Source organism: Pan paniscus, chromosome 18, assembly GCF_029289425.2.
Source record: "Pan paniscus chromosome 18, NHGRI_mPanPan1-v2.0_pri, whole genome shotgun sequence".
NCBI classification, from domain to species: domain Eukaryota; kingdom Metazoa; phylum Chordata; class Mammalia; order Primates; family Hominidae; genus Pan; species Pan paniscus.
Window position 1 is genome coordinate 56,610,088 of NC_073267.2, and position 24,429 is coordinate 56,634,516.

General features: G+C 35.9%; 1 protein-coding gene across 1 annotated transcript in view; it reads right to left on the reverse strand.

The window, feature by feature from the left end:
* Positions 1 to 1,827: 1,827 nt before the first annotated feature.
* Positions 1,828 to 24,429, reverse strand: part of ITFG1 (integrin alpha FG-GAP repeat containing 1) — a 302,379-nt gene continuing 279,777 nt past the window's right edge. Inside the window, exons 15-18 of the mRNA XM_003819828.5 lie at positions 9,003 to 9,127; positions 8,207 to 8,289; positions 5,336 to 5,453; positions 1,828 to 2,230 (exon numbers count right to left, since the gene is read on the reverse strand). Coding sequence (XP_003819876.3) covers positions 2,171 to 2,230; positions 5,336 to 5,453; positions 8,207 to 8,289; positions 9,003 to 9,127 — 386 coding nt within the window. The 3' untranslated portion in view covers positions 1,828 to 2,170. The remainder of the gene's footprint in view (positions 2,231 to 5,335; positions 5,454 to 8,206; positions 8,290 to 9,002; positions 9,128 to 24,429) is intronic.

Sequence of the window (24,429 nt, forward strand, 5' to 3'; positions counted from 1 at the left end):
TAAAGGGCTAGTTCAAATAAATGGTGTATTAACATATTTACAGTATCTTCAAAATGATTATGAATTCTTAATTACTCTTCCTAGCTCCCCAAAGATGGATAACACTAACATATAGTCAGTGGGAAAGAAATCTCAGAAAATAACTGTTAGTTTGTCACTGTCATGGGAAATGGGAAGGAAGAAAAACAGCACTTATCAAACATCTTCTGTGTACAAACTGCCATTTCAGACTCAGAGCAGTCCTTGAAGGTAGGTATCACTCATTACCTTTGTTTTACAGATGAAGAAACCAAAGTTCAAAGAAGTGACTGATTCAGAGTCATGAAATCGGGGAGTTGGGCCCTGAATCCAGACTGGTCTGACTTCAAAGCCTTGCTCTCTTTCCACTGCAATATTCAAAATCAAAACAAAGGTTTTTGTTAGTGATTCTCAATGTTGTGATACATTTTTTACCTGCTGTCCCTTAATAAATGATATTAAAGTTGCATTTGGAAATACAGAAGCAGTATTAATGTCACTGATTGTAGTTTTAATTGTCATTAACATTTTATTTGTCTTGTAAACTCTGATTCACATGAGTTTGAAGACTCAGGCTATATCAATAATGATCCCAATTATCTTTGAGAAAGTGTCACGTAGTGCCTGGGACAGTGCTGTGGGCTGATAACTAGTGAATTTAACTGAGTATTACAGTCAGGAGAATCCTATCTTGCCCCTGACCCACAGAGAGGCAGTGGCAAGTCACCTTACCCTGGTCTCCCAGTCCAGATAAATGCTTTCATAAGCTCTAAGGTCTCTTCATGCTCTAAAATAATTATTTAAAAACTCACTGAAATACTTTGTTTCAATAAGGAATATTTATTAAGAAGACATGTTAACATGCTTAGATACAAAGTAAAAACACATGCCAATCTCAGTGAACTATAAAGAAAAAAATAAGAACAAAATTGTTTTCAGAGAAATTTTTGTGTTTTATAGGCATCACATGTCCATTTGCATACTAGAAAATTATTAGCATTGATAAACTTTTTTTTCTCAGTCTTAAAGTCTTTTTAAAGTAACTTTTTGGAAATGTGAAGTTCACAATACAAAATTTGCATTGAAGTCTGAATGTAAATTATAGACTTCTCCAAGCGTTTGAGAATAGAAATGTGATTGAAGATTTGCATTCCCAGATGCTGCCTACAGCAGTTTCCTTTCAAGAAATCAAATGTTCTTCATTATCACATGATAAGGATAAGTTTTTGGAGGAAAATTTTTAGGGCACATTAATTCTTGGAGAGTACTATAATTTTTAGTTAATATGAGCAAGTAAATCTTTATGTCAATCACCAAAAATTTAGCTTTTCCAAAGAATATTTCTTCATGCCTGAAAATAAAATTCTATCAAGTCTATATATTTCTATAATTAGATGTATAAGTCTAATAAGATCATCTAAAATATTAATAATGACAACTACCACATATTGACCACTTACTCTGTGCTAGGCACCAAGCTAAGCACTTCACATACATCAGCCCATTTAATGTTTACAGTAACTCAAGTATTAGCCCCACTGAATAAACAAGAAAACTGAGGCTTACAGAGGTTAAACAAGAGCCAAGTTCAAACAATGACTTTGTAAGTGGTTGAATTAGGAGTTTAAGGCAAGTCTGTCTTACTGTGCTACCAAGTCAGAGTACCCGATCACTATATTGTATGCCATCAGTGAGACCCCTGACCTGCTGTGATGAAGCTGAATGCATAATGACTCCGTGATATATTCACAAAAGTATAATTTGCATCATTAGAATAAGAAGCAAGACCAAGTCAAGTGGACACAAAAATTCCTGCTCATTTAATTATTTTTATTTACACAACTTTTTCCATCATCATGATGCTAATAAGATTATAAATACACTAACACTGGAGTACATGCAACACATTCCACAAAGGAACAAAAATGTACAGCACTACAGAATAGAGAACCCAAATTTTTATATACAAAGTGCTTTAAAAAAAAAGACCTTGTGACATATTCAAACCATATTTATTTGAATACTTTCCAATAATTACCATGGGATACATCATTTATAAATAGTATTTAATCTCCCCTATTTTTTCAAGCCAGAATTTGTGTTTCTACTAATCAAGTGAACAGCCATTCCATTATGTAATATTAAAGGCAAGTCACATAGCATCAAAATGAAACCGGTGGGCTTCTTGTCGTTTTTCTCTATCATCTGCTTTCTGAAAAAGAATTTTAGACTCGTTTATAAATGGTAGAAAGAGGTTATGAAAAGACTCATTTCTGAAATACACAGTGATTCATTTTTAAAAGTCTCCAGCAATTAGCAGATAATAGATATGATTTCCTAATTCAATAGTCCTAGTATTTTTGTAGTTTATAGTAGCTGTTTTATAATTAATTATCTAATTGAATAAAAACAATAAATACTTGAATACTTAAGGCACATTAAATACTTAGGGTCCTTAAATACTTAGCTTCTTATCATTTATTATCTACTTGAAAATATATTAAGTATTAGATTCTATAAGGATGAATCAATGATTGCATTTTTCTGTCATTTTTAACACTGATGTTAATAAACAAATCTAATGGCTGGGTGTGGTGGTGGCTCATGCCTGTAATCCCAGCATTTTGGGAGGCCAAGGAGGGCAGATAACTTGAGGTGAGGAATTCGAGACCAGCCTGACCAACATGGTGAAACCCCGTCTCTACCAAAAAAATACAAAAATTAGCTGGGTGTGGTGGTGGGCACCTGTAATCACAGCTTCTTGGGAGGCTAAGGCAGGAGAATCGCTTGAACCCAGGAGCGGAAGTTGCGGTGAGTCAAGATTGCACCACTGCACTCCAGCCTGGGTGACAGAGTACTAATGTACTAATTATTTTTTCATTAACTTGTCAATTTAGCAGATATTCATTGGCCCTTTGCTTCCAATACTCCCAATATCAATACTGTGTTTGCTATTTTAGTATTAAAAAAACCTCAGTTTTGTATCTTGTTCTCCAAAAAGACAAATGCAAAACATATTGTATAACTGTAGTTCAAGATAAAAAGTGAAAAATGTTACCAAGTCTAAGAGACTACTTCTAGATTCGGGCGAGGAAAGGGAAAGCTTTGAAAAGACAGGGAAAGCATTTGAAAGCATGGAAATGGGGAGAGTGGTATTCACTCCAAGCTGGGGTTACAACATGATCAATCATGAGAAAGCTGGAAGGAGCACGGATATGCGAAAGCAACTGGTAAAAAATAAGACTATGGAGTCACATGGAAGTCATATGCAGGCCAGGCCAAGGATTTTATACATAAAAGGCAATGGATATTCACTAGAGCTTTTTCAGCAGGGGAGTGACATGATGAAGGCTAAACAGAATGAATCACTGGCAGCAGTGTGCTAAATGGAATGGAAAGGGGAGAGAATGGAAAGGGGAGAGAACGGAAAGAAAGAGACCAAGTAGGATGTAAGAAGGGGCAGTGCAGTAGGAATGTAGAAGTGGAGTCAGCTGTAGAACTTCTTACAGAGGCAGAGTCCATAGGCAAGTGATGAAATCTTGTAGGTTAAGTAAGAGAGATGAAGCTTTAGAATGCTGGTTTTGAGGTGCTGTAAGTCATCTAGGTTGAGCTATCATGGTGACAGTTGGAAATGGGGAAGGACCTTTAGAGATGAGAGCTGGGGATATCTGAAGCCATGATTTTAGATGAAATTGGCAGGGAAAGTGTTGAAAGAAGAGGGCCAGGGGCAGACACTGGGGAAAGCCTGCATTGAGAAAATGGTAGAAGGAGCCAGCCTGCTTAAGTAAAAAAGTGGTTAAAGAGGTTCTACCTCTTCTGAGATACCACAGTGCCACAGGAGATACAGTATATACATGGTCAAATATATACTTGTACTTAAAACTTTCATTTTTGGCCACTGCATAATTATTGTTATAAGCACACAATGTTTATGCTGTAATCAGATCTACTGAGGAATTAATGAAATTCATTTCCTTTGCTTCACAGGTCAAGAACTGTGGAATCTTTCAGATGATATTCTGATACTTCTGGACAAAGTATGTATGGTTGTCCTTGATCTTACTCTTAAGTTGCAATCTTAAGGTTAATTGAATATGTAACTTCATGTTACTGTTTTTGATATGTAAAGGAGCGATTTTTTAAAAGTGACAAGCCTATGAGCATTTATAGAACAACTAATATGTTCTCTTTTTCATATGTTAAAAGAACAAACACGGTAATTCTAGCAAAAAATGATTATGATGGCATGTCAATCCAGAGTGTAGGTGCAAAAAAAGAAAAACACCTTTCTTTGGGGCCACAAAGCAGCCCTTTTTTGAGGGCATTGATTGGAACCCATATATAAATAGAAACTAGCTTTTTCACATATATCTAAACTGCTAATTTACAGTGATAGCCTCTTTTTTCTTCACATAAACATTGCATAAAAATCTTTTACATATTTGGGAGTTTTGTTTTCAATTATTATTTAGAGTATTATACTAAAAAACAGAAATCAGTTTAATGCAAAGAATACTTGATAGATGAAAAAGATGTTTATGGCTTTTTTCTTTTTTGAGACAGGGTCTCACTCCTTTTGCCCAGGCTGGAGTGAAGTGGTACAATCGCAGCTCACTGTACCCTCAACTTTCTGGGCTCAGGTGATTCTCCCACCTCAGCCTCCTGAGTAGCTGAGATTACAGGCTTGCATCATGGTGCCTGGCTAATTTTTGTGTATTCTGTAGAGACGGGGTTTCATCATGTTGCCCAGGATGGTCTCAAACTCCTGAGCTCCAGCAATCTGTCCACCTTGGCCTCCCAAAGTGCTGGGATTACAGGCATGAGCCACCATGCCTGGCTGTTTATTGCTTCAGTTGTTACCTTCCACCTAAACCTCAAGAAAATAATTTAACCTCTTTTCACTCTAATTCTTTTCGAAGAGATAGCTGATAATCCTAGCCAAAGAATGTCCATGGCTTTATCAGTACATACTGAACACACGTTCGTTTTTTAAAATCATTATTATTTTTCAGGTCATTATGAAATTGTTTCTAAATGCCTTTTGATTTCCGGATGATCACTTTATTACTACCGTACTGCATCAAACTTTTAAAGTAGACATCTCTTGTGATTTGTATGAATTGATAGGAGACATTAGTAACTTCCAGGGATAAAAGAAATTATCATCAATAAAATGATGCTTTGAACAGAACTTGAAAAATGATGAAATTCTAGTCATATGAAAAAAGTTTAAAATAAATATAGTGTTTTTAAAGAGTAATGTATGTATTACTAGAATAAATTAACCAAAGTTAATGCTTCCTTTAAATGAACAAACCTTTTCCTGCCAATGTAAAATGCCAATTATTGCCAAGATGAAAACACAGACACCGATGAGAGCTATAGCAGTAAGCAGAACAATATTACTTGGTGTAAGATACAGTTTGGCACTCCAACTGTAGATAAAAACAGAACAAATTAAAATTACAAATTTTATTTAAAAATAACAAAGTTATATTGAGACCCCAAAGCAAAATAGCTTATTAATTAATTAAACAGTCAATGTATTCATTAAACCATTCATTCATCAGTCCATTCATTATAAATAAAACAAAAACAATTAAAAATCAGATAGTGCTGAGAATATTGATGATTCTGCAGTTTATATTTTACCTAGACAACTGAAATAGAATTTTTGATGAGATATTTCAATATTTTTCATTTTCCAAGTTTGATCCTCTGAGAATTATTTTTAGGTAAACATATCCAAGGGTACTTTGGATAATCATAGACATCTTTTTTACATCTTGATTTACCTGCTTAATTTGAAAACCTGAACTCTAAAGCAAGGTAGTCACATGATCCTAGAAGCCTTCTGTATCATCTTATTTTTGACCTGTGTCACATATATAATGTGACCAACTAAAACATAAATGTTGATGGCTTGTGCAAAACTTCTATAATTTTTATATCATGTTGGAGTGTTTACATTACAATGACTTTTAGGTTCAGATCACTTACAAAATCATCTTTAGTCCCTCACTGTTAATGGCAATATACAGACTAGAGGTCTTTAGTAAACAGAACTAGTTCTTTCCTTCTAAAACAGTCCATGTAATATAGCACTTGCACACCCTGAAAGCCTAAAACTAAGGACTGTATCACCAAGTCTGCAGGTTGTTATATACACATAACTTTTTGTTCTTCCTAGAAATAGGTAATGGCTATATTTTTATTTTAAAAGTTTAATAAAGGTAAGACTGTTCTGGTAAATAGCAAGTAGCTATTGATTTATTCTGGGATAATTAAAATTTATTGATCCATAAGTTAGCTTCTAGTCAATAACCTCAAAATACACCTCAAAAACTAAAATCAATTTGGTTTTTATTATGTACATAAATTTGAAAAGAACATTTCTTTGGAAAGAGTAAGAGAAACATGAAAAATGTTGAGATTATGGAAAAGCTATGGTATAATTTTCTGGAAATTCAGAAGAGTAAGTAAACCTTAAGAAAACAAATACCGTTAATTAGTTGAAAGCTACTCTTAGTGTTATACTCATACTTAAGAAAACAGTTCTTTTATGAGATGTTTTTGGTAGTTCTACTTTTAAAATAGATTTTTAACAAATCAGGAATGTAAGTGTTTTGGTAAAAAAAAAAAAAAAGACAAAAGTTAATCCTCAGTTTTTTCCTCAGAGGCAGTCACTCTTACCAGTTTCCTGCATATCCTTTCAGAGATATTTTATACATGTATGAACATGTATGTATAGATGGCTTCTTTTTAAATCACAATGGCTGCTTATTATACATACTCTTCTACATTTTGCTGTTGCTTCTTTTGTTTGTTGTTGTTGTTATTGTTTTTTGCTTACCACTCCATCTTAAGAGACTGTTCTATGTCCGTGGCAGTGAAAAAAAGTCATGCTACTGAGCTGTATAGAAGTACCGTACTTTATATAGTTTCCTACTCATGGTCCAGATTTTCTAGTTTTACTGTAAATTTTATCTATAGAAAACTAACACAAACATACAATACAGGCTCATTAAAAAAAATCTGAACCAGGACTATAACTGTTTCAATGATGTCATCTTATTCCAAGCATAAGGCTGTGATAAAGTTTATTTTCTTAAGCAGTTTGGTTCTGAAGCCCATTAATTTACCATAAAATGCATCTGCTGGTATGCTGGTAAACTGGTTCTGAGGTAGAGAGGGGTTCGGGAAGCCTTGTTTATGGTACCTGCCAATTTTCATGGAGTAGATTCTCCTACCATAACTGATTTCAGTGTGACTTCACTGAATAGAGATGCAGAGTCAGCTCATGAGGTGGCATAAGCTGGTTTTGGCAATCAATACATTTGATCGAGATGTTTAATAAAGAATGATGAAGCTGGTATTTTCAGAGGGAATGTAACAAGCAGGGGACCCCACTGGTTACATAGTCACAGATAAATTCACCATTTCTCTTTGGTTATTTTCTCATATTGATATTTGTCTAGCATATTTTTCCCTATGAAATTTAAATGTTAGTGAATACTTTTATCGCCTAATTTAAAAGGAATAGAATCAATCTAGGAATTTAAATAAAAATGAATAAAATTTAAGGATTTAAAGTTAAATGCTGTATTATGAAATGAATGTATTCTGTTAATAAGGATAAAAATACCTACCATTCGCTTACCACATGCTTGGCACTGTGTTAAGTATATTTCACCCTCAGATGCAGAAAGTGAGTCTTGGAGAGGACAAAGGACTGGCTCCTACTCTTGCAGTCAGCCAGCAATGGAGCTGAATTGTTTTAGCCTACATCTATTTAACTCCAAAATTTTGTGCCCAACCACTGTGGGATATATACTACTTCTCAAATAATTTATTTAAAAGATTAGTGCTTTATACAAAGATTTAGTATCCTGAAAATTTGAATTTATAACTAGTAAACTGAAGAGCAGTTTATTTAAGCAGAATATGTATAAATCCCTAATTAGTTAACCTACTGTTTTTCTAATAGGATTGAATTTGTTCTTCATGAAAAATGTCTGGGACCTTTTATGTAAGTATGTTTAGTCATTTAAAGTTTGCCGTAAGCAAATTAAGGGATGGGCACTCATGGGAACACAGCAGGAATATGAGAGAGTTTAAAAGACATCACTGTATCTATAATTCAGAGTTAGCAGTGTCTTTACCAAATCGGTTCAAGCAAGTACATTACCTTCGAGGGACATTGTGAGGGTATGGAATGACAATTAGCTGGGAATTTGGAATGATTGCAGTCCACTCTTGTTTTCGTATAGACTGGAAGAAGAATTTAAGAACATTTAACATTCAGCACATTTAAAAAACACAATTATTATTCTAAATAAATAATGAAAAATCTAGCTACTTTGAGAAATTCAAATTCTAGGTATGGATTAAGCTATGTTTACCAATATTAAGCCAAAAATAAGGCTTTTGTGCCATCTGTTGGAAAATTTTCTCATATTTTTGGGAAAGATTATATTTGTGTTTTATGAATTCATTCATTCAACAAATATTTATTAGACACTTATGTAGCAGGCACTGTTCAAAGGGCTATGTACAAATGCTGCTTGGAGCTAAAATTCAAATTGAGACTGACAATAAACAAAGCAAGTAAAATAATATGATTTTACATATTATATAAATAATACACATATGTATAATAATATTATTTATGTTGCTAAAATATTTATGTACACGTTAGGTGGTGAAAAATGTTAGGATGAAAATGAAAAAGCAGGATAGAGGGATAGGTGACGTTTATGGGAGAGGAGAGGGAAAAACTACACGGTATCTTAAAATCATGATGTGCTCTAAGTAAGATAAGCTTAGGTCACTACCAATAAATTTTTCTTTATTCTTTAAAGGGAATAAAAATATTTGGTTTATTTGAATTCAAATTCAATTAGGTTCAAATTATTTAATTTAAATACTTAAATAGTGAATATTAAAACATAGATTAATTGTAAACAAAATGAATTTTTACTCACTTTTTCTCCAGATGGACGGGGAATACCAACATAGAGATGGTCAAGAAAATTTGCGCTCCGACCTAAACCAAGCACGTTGTATGGTAGTTGGAGAGCTAAATGTGCGGATTGGCTGAGTTGGCCAGCTAGAGTTATTCAATTAAAAAAAAATTAAAAACATCTCTGGAAACATTGCTCCCATCAAATATTAAAATGATAAAATGTTAAAAATTTAGGTACTGGAATGTATCATGTTTCAAACTGTGAAATGAAACATACAGGTCATTAATATTCATGTTCACTTTTTTCTTTTTTTGAGACATGGTCTCACTCTGCCACCTAGGCTGCAGTGCAGTAGCACTGCACTGAGCCTTGACCTCTCAGGCCCAAGCTATCCTCCTTCCGAGCCTCCCAAGTAGCTGAGACCACAGGCATGTGCCACCAGGCTCGGCTAATTTTTAAGTATTTGTGGAGACGGGGTCTTACTATGTTGCCTGGCCTTGAACTTCTGGGCTCAAGTGATCCCCCTGCCTCGGGCTCTCAAAATGCTGGGATTACAGGCGTGACCCACCGTGCTCAGCCAATGATTCACTTTTTAAAGAAAACAGTGTTACTGAGATATAATTCACATAGCATACACATCACCCGTTTAAAGTGTACAGTTAAGTGGTTTTGAGTATATTCAAAGAATTGTTCAGCCATCACCACAATCTAATCTTAGAACATTTTTATCACTTGAGAAAGAAACTCCATACACATTAGAAGCCATGTCTGTTTCCAACCTGCACACTTCCAGCTGTATGTAATCACTAATCTGCTTTCTGACTCAATAGATTTGCCTATTCTGAAGATTTCATATAAATGCAATCATACAATGTGGTCTTTTGTGACTGGCTTCTTTCACTTAGCACGTTTTCAAGGTTCATCTATATGGTAGCATGTTTCCATACTTTATTACTGTTACTTGCTAAATAATACTCCACTTTGTTATATATACATTTTGTTTCATTAATTAATTTCATTAATTGATGGACATTTCAGTCATTTCCATTTTTGCTTACTATGAAAATACTGCTGTGAACATTCATATACAGGTTTATTTTTGTATTCACTCTTGTTTTCCTTTCTTTTGATTATGTAGCTAAGTGTTTAACATCATTAGGAACTATCGAACTGTTTCCAAAGTACCTGACCATTTTATGTTCCCACCATCAATGGATAATGGTTCAAATTTTTCCACATCCTCAATAACACTTTTTGTTGTGTCTTTTTTATTATAGCCATGCTCATGGTTGTGAAGTGGTATCTCATTGTGGTTTTTACTTGCATTTCCCAAATGACTAATAGTTATTAGCCATGAAAATGGTCAATAAACACGTGAAAGAAGCTCAACTACACACACACACACACACACACACACACACCAATTAAGTAAAGGATCTGGCCCTGTAGGCACATTTTCTGTTGTCTTTTTATTTTTTTAAAGAAATGTGTATTAGCCTACTTTCCTGTTTCTTTGTATGTCTTATAATTTTTGTTGAAAACTGGACTTTTAAGATAATATTGATAACTCTGGTATCGCTTAACCCCACCCAAGGGTTTGTTGTTTTTGTTACTGTTTATTTGTTTAGTGATTTTTTTTTTTCATGTAGTGAATTCTGTGGATTCTGTATTCCCTGCAGCGGTTGCCCCAGGGTCTTTTTAATTTTTATTTTTAAAGTTTTTATTCTACATCTGGCTTCCTACTTGGCATACCTGGGTCAGTATTACTTAGTGGTCAGCCAGTGATTTGTTGTAAGATTTCCCTAAATCTCTTGCCTGTACATCTCCCACCCTTTGTCAAAGTGATTTGTGTGTGAAGGCATGCCTTCAAAGTTCAGAAAAGGACAGCCTTAGTTTTCATTTCCTGCTTACGCAGGGCTTCATGGTGAAGCAGAAGGGAGCTGAGTATTTGAATGAGGTGTTTTCCTTTCTAGGAATTTGCAAAGTCTTCTAGATCCCCAAAAATATGTTGTAGCTTTTTAAAGCCGCGTATGTTTTCCAGTTTTCTAAGAATTCCTCTTATATTTTGACCAGGATCTTGTTTCCTCCACCTTTAATCACATGCTTAGGTAGCTGAGATGTTGCCAGCAGATTACTGTTGTTTTTGGTAATGTCCTAGTCAAATGAAATAGCCAAGATGCTGAGAATGAAGATTTTCCAGGGAGCTGCTAGTTCAGACAAAATGTTGATAGTAATAGGGATGGAGATTTTCATGCAGCTCCAAGGAGGTCAGTCATATCCATTGGCTGTGAAGCCGCTGGCTTTCCATGGCTACTGCACTACTCAGTTGAGAAGGGGGGCAGGATGGGAATTGCTCCAAGATAAAAATGCCATAGATTCGGTGTCTTATCAAGGATCAGTAGTTTTCCTTAGAATAGACAATACTCACTCCATTCTGTGGCTTTGGTTAATTTCCAGAGTTCTGAAATGGTGGATATTATATGGCTGGCCAGTATTTTTGTTGTTGTTCTTTTTGGGGGCTCTGGGAGAGCAAGTTCATGTGGTCCTCACACTGCCATTCCAATAGTCAATCTTTCCCTATTGTAATTCACTTTTATACAATATATGTATTTTCTAGGTATTTTTCTACACGCTTAAACTTAACATTTAAATGACAAAGTTAATTAATATATAAATATTTTAATATTCAAGGGGACTCTGCTAAACATCACTAATGTTATCCAAAAATATGCAATCACTGGAAAGTATATTTACCTGATTATTTATATAGTTCTTAAGTTGGAAACAGTAAGGTATAATGAAAAGGAACATGAATTTAAGGATAGGCATTAACAATGTGTATGAAACTGGAAAACAGTATAGTGAACAGCATGGGCTGCAGAATTAGTCCACCTTGTGGAATTGAGCTGATTGAAAGATAATGTTTAAAAGTAGAGTATCTCACATAGTAAATAATAATGTTAGCTATCTTTATTAAGATAAAATTTATTCTTACAGAGTTGAATTAAAAATTAAACACAGGCCATTTATGCCTGTAATCCCAGCACTCTGGGAGGCCAAGGCAGGTGGATTGCTTGAGCTCAGGACTTTTCAGACCAGCCTGGGCAATGTGGTGAAGCCCCACCTCTATAAAAAATACAAAAATTAGCCAGGCATGGTGGCATGTGCCTGTAGTCCCAGTTACCTGGGAGTTGACCTGGGAGAATCACCTGAGCCCAGGGAGGTTGAGGCTGTAGTGAGCTGTGATTGTACCACTGCACTCCAGCCTGGGAGATAGAGTGAGACCCTGTCTCAAAAACAAACAAACAAACAAACCCAAAATTAAACACAAGCTGATTTCATGACACTACTAGCAAAGACTGACTTAACAGAAGTAAACCAAAAATAAAACTCTAACTGATGGACCCTCCCCTCAGGCATTCAAAAGTTAACCTGAAAAAGTAGTTCAGGCCATGACCGGAAGTGAGGGTCAGATATGCCTCATTATACGCTCCTTTCTTTTGGAATTCAGGCACAGCTGACCAGCATTAACATCAATACAAAGCCCTTAAGACTGATAGAACAGACTCTTTAAGTCTGAGAAGAAGCATTTATAATCTACTGTCACTGAAGCCTGCTACCTGGAGACTTCATCTTCATGATAAAACCTTGGTCTCCACAACCCCTGTTTAAAGACTTATTTTGTCTACATGACATCAAACTAGGCTTCTGTTTTCCTGTTTATACTATTAAAATTGCCTATGCAATAAGCAAGCTTAAAAGTATAAGGAGAATAATCTAAGTAAAATTATCCAACAACTTAAAATGAAGAGATAATCATTATTACATTTTAGCATACTTTTAGTCACATACTTTTTTTATCCAAGGCAAGTGCGTGCATAAATAAACACATTTTAGCATAGTTTAGTATTATTTTCACTCAGTATTATTTATGAGTATTTAGTCATCATGAAAATTCTTGAAAAATAAATAAGCAGAGAGAAAAATGATGGAAACACCAAAATCCCATTAAGAGAAAGCCAAAGGAAGCAGCGTAAAAGACATGTATTATTATGTATACTTCTAAAATTATTTTTTCTAAAGTGATATCTACACAGACATTACAAAAATATAATTTTCCTGCCTATATAATATCTTATGTAAAAATTAATTCCATATTGTTGGAGGTAAAGGAATTTTCCTAATCCTTCACTATTAAAAAAAGAATGCTTTAGTGAACATCTCTGCAAATCAATATTTGTTTGCACCCAGATTAGTTTCTTTCATTCCTAGATACAGAATACTGGATCAAAGAGTAGTAAGTTTAGAACTTATTCTTGAATATAGAAACCTTGTTTCCTAAGGAGAGGGTTGCATCACTTTACATTTCCATTAGCTTTCAATGAAAGCATCCATTTCAGTCCATTCTTATTTTCTAATTGAGCTGAAATTCACATAGCATACAATTAACTACTTTAGAGTGTAGAATCAAATGGCCTTTAGTGTATTTGCAATGTTGTGCAACTATCAATTCTCTCTTGTTTGCAAACTTTTTCATCACCCTATAACAACACCCTGTACTCCCCCAGTAACCTCTAATCTGCTTTCATTCTCTATGGATTTGTCTACTCTAGATACCTCATATAGAAGGTACCATACATGTGACCAACTGTGTCTGGCTTCTTTCACTTAGCATAATGTTTTCAAGGGTCATATAAGTTATAGTAAGTATCAGTACTGTCAGGCCTCTGAGCCCAAGCCAAGCCACTGCATCCCCTGTAACTTGCAAATATACGCCCAGATGGCCTGAAGTAACTGAAGAACCACAAAAGTAGTGAATATGCCCTGCCCCGCCTTAACTGATGACATTCCACCACAAAAGAAGTGTAAATGGCCGGTCCTTGCCTTAACTGGTGATATTCCACCACAAAAGAAGTAAAAATGGCCGGTCCTTGACTTAAGTGATGACATTACCTTGTGAAAGTCCTTTTCCTGGCTCAAAAAGCTCCCCCACTGAGCACCTTGCGACCCCTACTCCTGCCCGCCAGAGAACAAATCCCCTTTGACTGTAATTTTCCTTTACCTACCCAAATCTTATAAAACGGCCCCACCCTTAACTCCCTTTGCTGATTCTCTTTTCAGACTCAGCCTGCCTGCACCCAGGTGATTAAAAGCTTTATTGCTCACACAAAGCCTGTTTGGTGGTCTCTTTACACGGACGCGCATGAAAAGTACTTCATCTCTTTTTATGGAAAAATAATATTCCATTTTATGTATACACTTTGATTTGTTTATCCATCCAGCTGTTGATGGCCATTTGGGTTGTTTCTACCTTTTGGCTATTATGAACTATTTGGCTATTATTGCTGCTATGAACATGGATGTACAAATACCTCTTTGAGACCCTGCTTTCAGTTCTTTTGAGTATATATTAGAAATTCTGGATCATATGGTGATTCTAGGTTTAATTTTTTGAGGAACTGCCATATTGTTTTTCACAGCAGCTGCACCATTTTACATTCCCACCAGCAATGTATGAGGGTTCCTATTTTTCACAGCCTTGCTGACATGTCATTTTCAGTCTTTTTAATTAAAACCATCTTAGTGGTTCTGAAGTGGTAACTCAGTCTGGTTTTGATTTGCATTTCCTTCATGACCAATTATGTAGGACATCTTTTTCTGTGCTTATTGGCTACTTTGGAATTCTTTGGAGAAATGTCTAGTCCTTTGTCAATTTTATAATTGGGCTGTTTTTTTGTTGTTGAATTGTAAACATTCTTTTTATAGTCTGGATACTAGAACTTTATCAGAGATAAGATTTGCAAATATTTTCTCCCTTTTCAGTTTGTTGAAAAGAAAAAAGACTTTTCTTTTGAGACAGGCTCTTGCTCTGTCACCCAGGCTGGAGTGCAGCGGCACAATCATGGCTCATTGCAGCCTCGATCTCCTGGGCTCCAGTGATCCCAGCTCTGCTTCCCAAGTAGCTTGGGAGCACAGGCCCACTGCCTCTGGCGAATTAAAAGTTTTTTTTTTTTTTTCTTTCCTAGAGACAAGGTCTCACTATATTGCCCATGCTGGTCTCAAATTCCTGGGCTCAAGCAAGCCTTATGCTGTGGCCTCCCAAAGTTCTGGGATTACAGGCATGAGCCACTGCACCTGGCTGAAAATGTTTTTTAATGCAAAAAAGCTTTACATTTTTGCAGAATCTAATCTATTTTTAAATTTTGTTACTAGTGCTTTTGGTGTCAAATCTAACAATCCATTGTCAAATCTGAGGAAATGCAGATCTACTTCTATGTTTGCTTCTAAGAATTTTGCAATCTTATCCCTTACATTGAGGTCCTTGATCCATGAGTTAATTATTATATATTAGTTAATTATTTTATATGGAGTCCCACTTCATTTTTTTTTGCATGTCATTATACAAATGTTCTAGTATGATTTGTTGAAGGTACTCTTCTTTCTCCATTGAATGGTCTTGGTACTCCTGTCAAAAATTAATTTGCCATAGATGTTTGGATTTATTTATGGTCTCTCAATTCTATTCCATTGGTTTATATGTCTATCTTTATGCCAGCACTATGCTTGTTGATTACTGTAGCTTTGTAGTAACTTTTGAATTTGGGAAGTGTAAGTCCTCTCAGCTTTGCTTTTGTTTTTCAATATTGTTTTGGCTTTTTGAGGCCCCTTACAGTTCCTTATCAATTTGAAGGTTGGCTTTTTATTTCTGCAAACAGACCACTTGAATCTGTAGATTGTTTTGGGGAATATTGCTATCTTAAAGTTTTCCAATCCATGAATATGGGATGTCTTTCCATTTATTAGATTTTCTTTAATTTCTCTCAGCAATGTTTTTTAGTTTTCAGTGCATAAATCTTTCAATTTTTTGGTTAAATATATTCCTAGGTGTTTTACTCTTCTAAATGTTGCAAACTGAACTTTTTTTTTTCTTTTTTAAAAATTTCTTTGCTGGTATATGGAAACAACTGATTTTTGGGTGTTGATCTTGTTCCCTATAACTTTGCTGAATTTGTTAATTAGCTGCAGTATTTTTTTCTGTGAGTTATATGATATTTTCTGTATACAGAATCATGTCACCTGCAAATAGAAATCATTTTGCATCTTCCTAATTTAGAAGATTTTTATTTCTTTTTCTGGCCGAATTGCTAAGTGTAGGAATTCCAGTAAAAAGGTGAATAGCAGGAGTGAAAGTGGGCATCCTCATCTTCTTCCTGATCTTAGAAGAAATGCTTTCAGCTTTTCATCATACAGGATGATATTAGCTGTGATTTTTCTTATAAATGCCCTTTGTGATGTTAAGGAAGTTCCCTTCTATTCCTAGTTTGCTGAGTGTTTTAATTATAAAAGGATGTTGAGTTTTGTCAAATTTTTTTTAGTATCTATTGAAATGACCATGTATTATTTTTCCCTTAGTTCTATTAATGCCATGTATTACATTGATTGACTGTCTTAAGTTAAACAATCCTTGCATTCCTGGGACAAGTCCCATTTGGTCATAATGTATAAATACTTTTAATGTGCTGCTGGATTTGCTTGGTAGTATTTTGTTGAAGATTTTTGTATCAATATTCATATGCGATACTGGTCTGTAGCTTTCTTGTAGTATCTTTGTCTGAGTTTGGTATAAGAGTAATGCTGGTCTCACAGAATGTGTTAGGGAGTATTTGCTTTTCTAGTTTTTTTAAGAGTTTCAGTAAAAGTGATGAAATTCTCCTTTCATGAAATTGTTGGTAGAATTTCATCAGTGCAGCCATCTGGTCCCTGAGTTTTCTTTTTCAGGAGGTTTTCAATTACTGATTCAATCTCTTTACTTGTTACAGGTAGGTTGACATTGTCTATTTCCTCTTGGGTCAGTTTTGTATTGTGTGTGTTTCTAGGGAACACTTTTTTTTTTTTTTTTGAGACAAGAGTCTTGCTCTGTTGTCCAGGCTGGAGTGCAATGGTGTGATCTTGGCTCACTGCAACCTTTACCTCCTGTGTTCAAGTGATTCTCCTGTCTCAGTCTCCCAAGTAGCTGGGATTACAGGCATGCATCACCACACCCAGCTAATTTTTGTATTTTTAGTAGAGACAGGGTTTCACCATGTTGGCCAGGCTGATCTCAAACTCCTGACCTTAGGTGATCTGCGCCTGCCTCAGCCTCCCAAAGTGCTGGGATTACAGGCACATCTTTGATTCATCTAGATTATCTTTTTTTTTTTTTTTTTTTGAGATGGAGACTCACTCTGTCACCCAGGCTGGAATGCAGTGGTATGAGGTCAGCTCACTGCAACCTCTGCCTCCTGGGTTCAAGTGGTTCTCCTCCTCAGCCTCCCAAGTAGCTGGGATTATAGGCATACACCACCACACCCAGCTAATTTTTGTATTTTTAGTAGACGTGGTGCTTCGTCATGTTGGCCAGGCTAGTCTCAAACTCCTGACCTCAGGTGATCTGCCTACCTCAGCCTCCCAAAGTGCTGGGATTACAAGCATGAGCCACTGTGCCTTTTTTTTTTTTTTTTGAGACAGGGTCTTGCTCTACCACACAGGCTGGAGTGCAGTGGCACAATCATGGCTCACTGCAGCCTTGAACTCCTGGGCTTAAGCCTCCTGAGTAGCTAGGACTACGGGTGCATGCCACCACACATGGCTAATTTTTAAATTTTTTTGTAGAGACAAGGACTCACTGTGTTGCCTAGGCTGATCTCAAACTCCTGGCCTCAAGCATTCTTCACGCTTTGGCCTCTCAAAGTGTTGGGATTACAGGTGCGAGCCACTGTGCCTGGCCTAGATTGTCTAATTTGTTGATATGCAGTTGTTTATAGTATTATCAATCCTTTTAATTTCTATAAGGTCAGCAGCAAAGTCCCATTGTTCATTTCTGATTTTAGTTATTTGCCTTTTCCCTTTTTTTTAAACACTCAGTCTAGCTAATAGATTGTCAATTTTGTTGATCTTTTCAAAGAACCAACTTTTGATTTCTATGATGATTATTTTTCTCTATTTCATTTATCTCTGCTGAAATCTTTATTATTTCCATCCTCCTGCTGGCTTTGAGTTTAGTTTGGTCTTCAAGTTCCTTATGGTATAAAATTAGGTTGCTGATTTGAGATCTTTGTTTTTTTTAACATTGCATTTACAGCCATAAAGTCCCTCTGAGAACTGCTTTTGCTTCATCCAATATGTTTGGTTTTGTTTGTGTTTTGTTTTTAGTTATCTCAAGATATTGTTTAGTTTTGTGATATATGTCTTATCTTCCTTAAGTTAACCATTCATGCAAAGTAGTGGCTGGATTACCTAAATACTCAGAGAGTATATAAAACATATGAATAGTTTTGTATCTGCTTGCTAATGAATGTTTATTTCATTAATGTCTTTATTTGCACAGAATTTGGTTAGAGATTTTCTTTTATGTTTACTGGCAGTAAGGAAAGTAGTTACCAATGTTTGGTAACTACATTCTTTGATGGCTACAGTTATTGCCAAAAGAACCTAAGACTTATATATAACTTACTTGACTTAGGTTAGTCCCCAACACTCCCAAATGTATAATTCCAGCATAGACTGCCAATCTCTGAACTCTAGGCTCTCATATCAAACTAAATGCTAAACATCAATATTTTCATGTCTAACACATATTACCAAGTTAATATATTCAAAACATAATCCCCAGGCCTGGGTGTGGTGGCTCACACCTGTAATCCCAGCATTTTGGGAGGCTGAGGCGGGTGGATCACCTGAGGTCAGGAGTTTGAGACCAGCCTGGCCAAACGGCAAAACCCTGTCTCTACTAAAAGGTACAAAAAAAATTAGCCAGGCGTGGTGGCGCATGCCTGTAGTCCCAACTACTCGGGAGGCTGTGGCAGGAAAATCGCTTGAACCTGGGAGGCGCAGGTTGCAGTGAGCCATGATCGTGCCACTGCACTCTAGCCTGGCCAACAGAGTGAGACACCATTTCAAAACAAAACAACAACCAAAAAACCCCCCATAATCCCTGATTTTATTCCCCCTACCTGCTCCCCATCTCAGTTATGGCCATTCCAACTTTCCACTTAGTCATGCCAGTAACCCTATAGTTATAGTTACAGGCCTCTCTTTTTCTTATACCCTATATTCAATCTGCCAAGAGATTGAATAAATATCCACAATTTAAAATACATACAAACTCTAGACACTGATTTCTATTTCCACTGCTATCACCTTGGTCCAAGCCACCACCAACTTTTGCCTGAATTATTCTTATTATTTACCCCAAATAGGTATGTTCCTAAACTGAAGTATTTTAATAGCTTCTAGTTGGTCTCATTGCTTTAACTGTTGTTCCTTCTAGTCTGCAGTTTCACTCAGATTACAGTCTTGTCCTATGTCCTACTTAGTGTACACTCTCCACCTCCCATTTAACTGTGTCTTCATTTTCTACTCTGTAACCTCCCTCTTTCATTCTGCTGCAACTTACTGGCCTCTTCACTGTTCCTTGGAAATTCTAGGAGTGCTTATATATTAGGGCCTTTGCACTGGCTTTCTTCTTTGCCTGGAATAGCCTTCCAAAGATAACTACATGTCTAACTCCCTTACCTCCTTCAAATCCTTGTTCAAATGATATGTTCTCAGAGAGGCTTGCTCTGATAATCCTACATACAATCAAAGACCCTCTTGCCCAGCAATCCCAATCCCTTTTACTCTGCTTTATTCCCTCTTCCTCCCACCCACAGTACGTAACACTGCCTAACACTAGACAGTATTAAATAACTTACTTAGTATGCCTATTGTCTGTCTTCCCCCACTAGAATGCAGTCTCTATGAGGGCTGAGATTTGAGTCTGTTTTATTCACTTCTGTATTCTAAGACCCTAGAACAGGCCTAGCATATATTAGCCACTCAATATATTTTTGTTAAATTAATAAATAATTGAAAGAAAATTTAATCCTCCAAATGTGTCAGACCTAACACTTGTAACATATTTCAGTTGAAATATGATATTAGACAACAAAAAATACTATATCAATTTATACCACATAAATGTTAGCACATCACGATTGTCTACCCAAAGGTAAGGTATCTGTGATATGTTTTTAATATTTTATAATAAATACATTAAAGGCATTTGTGATATCAGACACTCCAACCACCAGATTCAAATGCCTGTGTGCTTTTGTCCAGGCTTGCATTATAGTCTGATTTTCCAATATACTTCAAGTACATGTTATTTATGTAATTTTTAAAAAATAACAGTTTTCGCTGGGCGCAGTGGCTCACGCCTATAATCCCAGCACTTTGGGAGGCTGAGGTGGGTGGATCACTTGAGGTCAGGAGTTCGAGACCAGCCTGACCAACATGGTGAAACGCCACCTCTACTAAAAATACAAAATTAGCTGGGCATGGTGGCACGTGCCTGTAGTCCCAGCTACTTGGGAGGCTGAGGCAGGAGAATCACTTGAACCAGGGAGGTGGAGGTTGTAGTGAGCTGAGATTGTGCCACTGCATTCCAGCCTGGACAACAAGAGCAAAACTGTCTCAAAAAACAAAACAAAACAAAAAACAAAAACAAAAAAAGTTTTCAAGGTTGCTTTGTTCTTATTCTCCATGAGAATACTACACTGACATGCAACTTTGATTAATGTCATTCAGGTTATGTTGTAATTTAGGATCCTGAATTAATTAACAATGCAGTATAGGAGATAAATTACATTGTAATAATTCCCATGCATTCTATTTTTAGGCAAGATATTGAAGCCAACTTTGCTGTCTACAAATACTAGATATGAAGTATTAGATTCTAGCGCTAGAATACTCTAGCTCTGACATCTATTTGTCAAAAATAGAACTTAAATAATACATACACGCTGATATAACAGGTAGGAAGAGGAAGACCCACTAGCTGAAGAAAAAAGTCACTGAAAACTTACCTTTCTTGGTATGTGAACATGAGTGTGTGTGCGTGTATGTGTTTTTCTCTGAGTCAACATAACACTGAATTCTATTTCTCTGAAAGGTTTTTATGTTTTTTTTAGATAGAGTCTTGCTCTGTCTTGCCCAGGCTGGAGTGCAGTGGTACGATCTCGGCTCACTGCAGCCTCCACCTCCCAGGTTCAAGCAATTCTCCTGCCTCAGCCTCCTGAGTAGCAGGGATTAGAGGCGTACACCACCATGTCCGGCTAATTTTGTATTTTTAGTAGAGACAGGGTTTCACCATGTTGGCCAGGCTGGTCTCGAATTCCTGACCTCAGGTGATCCACCCGCCTCTGCCTCCCAAAGTGCTGGGATTACAGGCATAAGCCACTGCGCCCGGCCTCTCTGAAAGGTTTTAAACCACAAGGAATTTTCATCTAACGGTAATACCTACAACTCTACTGGCACTGCCCTGAGTCAAGGAAAAATGGTATCTCGATGAAAAGAAGATATAAGATAAAAGGACACATTCAGATAATCAATATTTTGTGTAACTCGAAGAGAAAATTGTTCCAAGAAGTTGTTATTCTCAAACTGATAGTAACAATATCTGAAACAGTCTGTCATCTTATCTGATAATCATGGTATCTGAAACAATACTATATTGACATTAATTAAAATGGAGACAAAGAACACCAAAAGAGAATAAAGGATAAAAATTAGAATATTTTCTGTAAGAAATAATAAAAGATTTGACAGGTTTTGAATGATTATAATGTGCCAAAATCTGTGGCAAGTACTTCTTGTGTACTATTTCAACTATTCTTAACAATAATTGTATGAGGGTAGATAATATTATTATCTCTATCATGAGGAAATTTAAGAAAATTTAAAACTTTAATTTTAATTAAATTAATTATATTAATACATAAATTATTTCATAATTTAAATTTAAATTATTTTAATTTTAATTAAATAAACAAGAAAAGTGAAGCTAAGACTTTGAAAGAAAAATATATTCACAGATAACTTTAATATTATTTCATTACACAGAGCTGGGATTTAATTTCAGCAGCCTAATTCCAAATCCCATGCCCTTTAGCCTTTATCATCATCCAAGATTTTGTCTTCAGAAGAAAAGGAAGTGCAGTATTTGTCTTACTGCTCTATGAAAAGGACTTCTAATGACAAGGAGCAACCTCTCCAATGCCAGTTGCTCCTATTACTCCTTGCCTCTCTATCCTATTTGTGGGGTCTTATGATACATGTTCTGGGAATCGGGAACATTGTATACCCAGTCAAAGGTTCCAGCTACCATGGCATGTGTTGACTTTTGTGGCAATTTTTTGTGATGCAGTCTTGCTATGTGGCTCAGGTAGGAGTGCAGTGGTTAGTCACAGATGTGATTGTAGATCACCACAGCCTAGAACTCAAGGGATTCTTCTGCCTCAGCCTCCTGAGTAGCTGGGAGTACAGGTGTGTGCCACTGTGCCCGGCTAATGTTTACAAGTCCAGGGTGTGCTTCATTGGTGTGTCTAAGCTCGCTGAGCACACCTTGAGCTTTGGGAGGTTCCTATTCTAGACCTAAAGTTGGGCTGTTGATGCAGTTCTCTGGGGAATGAGCCTGGTTACTCTTGTTGATCTTTAATGAGGGACGCCAATTTGCTCAGGAAGAGTTTAATCCAGTTATATCCCTGCAGGGTAAGAATATGAAAGACACTGTGGCTATGGACTAGCCTGTGACCTACACTACTAAGCTGAAGTTCTCTGGCTCATTCCAGATAGTTCAAAGGGTTACACTTGGCAGAGTAAAAATTTCAGGACTGTTCTCATTACTCACAGGGGAATTCTAAGAGAAACACCATGTTTTTGTTCCACCTGGTGTGACTGTTAAATTATATTTTTAAATAAGAAAATATGAGTAAGAGAATCAGATAAAAGACAATTTTTTTTTGTGAGGAAGATATGTAATTTGGAGAATGGCAAGCTGGATAATAACAGTAATGGCAGAAGTTAAGAAGAGTGAAGCGAAGACTCTGAAAGAAAAATATATTCACAGATAGCTTTAATATTAAACATATGTCATTACATAGGGACTCTAACCTACAAATGATTTGGCCAGTGGCATTTCCTCTTACTAACTAGCATGTACATTTTAATGGCCTGTTTCTAATTTTCTAGCTGCCTAAGAGAATCATACATTTGTTATATTGTCACATCTGCCTTGAGTCTTTCAACTATAAGTGACAGCTATTTCCTAATCAATGTGTTCTTTGCCCATTAGGTGACTGATATGTTATTCTTCTTTCTGGTAGCAGGATGGGATGGAGAAAGTGACTGTGTTCCAAGTATTGATATGTTTGTTTTCTCATCCCAAAATTATCAGAGTAATCAGTATTCTATTAAAGTCAATGGTTCAAGCCTTTTTTGATAAGTGATAAAATTAACAATTAAAAAATACAATATCACTTGCTTTCCTTTGCTGCTAGTCTAATTGCATTGCTAATAGGGTTTCTCATACATCTTCTTTTTTTTTTTTTTTTTTTTAAACAGAGATGGGGTCTTGCTCTGTTACCCAGGCTGGAGTGCCTATGATCACACTATAGCTTACTGCAGCCTTGAACTCCTAGGCTCAAGTGATCCTCTGGCCTCATCCTCCAGAGTAGCTGGGAGTATAGGCACATGACATCATATCTGGCTAATTTATTTTTATTTTTTAAAATTTTTAAGGGAAGGAGTCTCACTGTCTTGCCCAAGCTGGTTTCGAGCTCTGGGCTACAAGTGATCCTCCCACCTCAGCCTCCTGAGTAGCTGGGATTACAGGTGTGAGCCACATCACCAGGCTGATATATCTATTAAAATCTTCCCGGCTATACAATTATCATACTCCCTTGTTTCTAAATGCCAACTTGGGGTAATAATTTGTGTTATTTAATGTGATGAGACTCATTATAAAGTGTATAGTATTTGATATAAAGTATATCAAATCAGATGGTCTAGCCAGAAAAAAGGCTAGCAATTAAATTGGAGTTTATGGTCTACTCTGATAATGTGATTATTTCCTTGATATGTTTAAATATGTACAAAAAAGGTGTTCCATGTATCAAACAACTGACATGTAAACTTTTAGAAAAGAATATGTATGTTAGATGCCGCATATACATATTATAATTCTATAAGACATCAATTAAAAAATATAAGGTGATTTTAATGACTTCTTATTTAAATATTTGTTTTGATCTGAGAACCCAATGCCCTGAATATTCTGGATAACAGAAGATCATGGTTGTTATACTAATTTCCAGTAAAATCCCAGGGACCACCTTTTAAATAAAAATTATCAACTAGGCTAGAATATTGGCCAAAGAAAGCAAGTGATGAAATGTATTACTGCAGTGATGATTTTTAACATTTAAATTAATTGCTGAAGTATTTAGCTAGCTATTTGGATAACTAATTCCTATATATAGAGTACAGTAATTGCTAAGGGACTATTTATTGTTAACAGGATAAACTTAATTGTACAATATCATATTATAATTTGACACTCAGAATTCAGAAGTGAAAACAAAAAAGG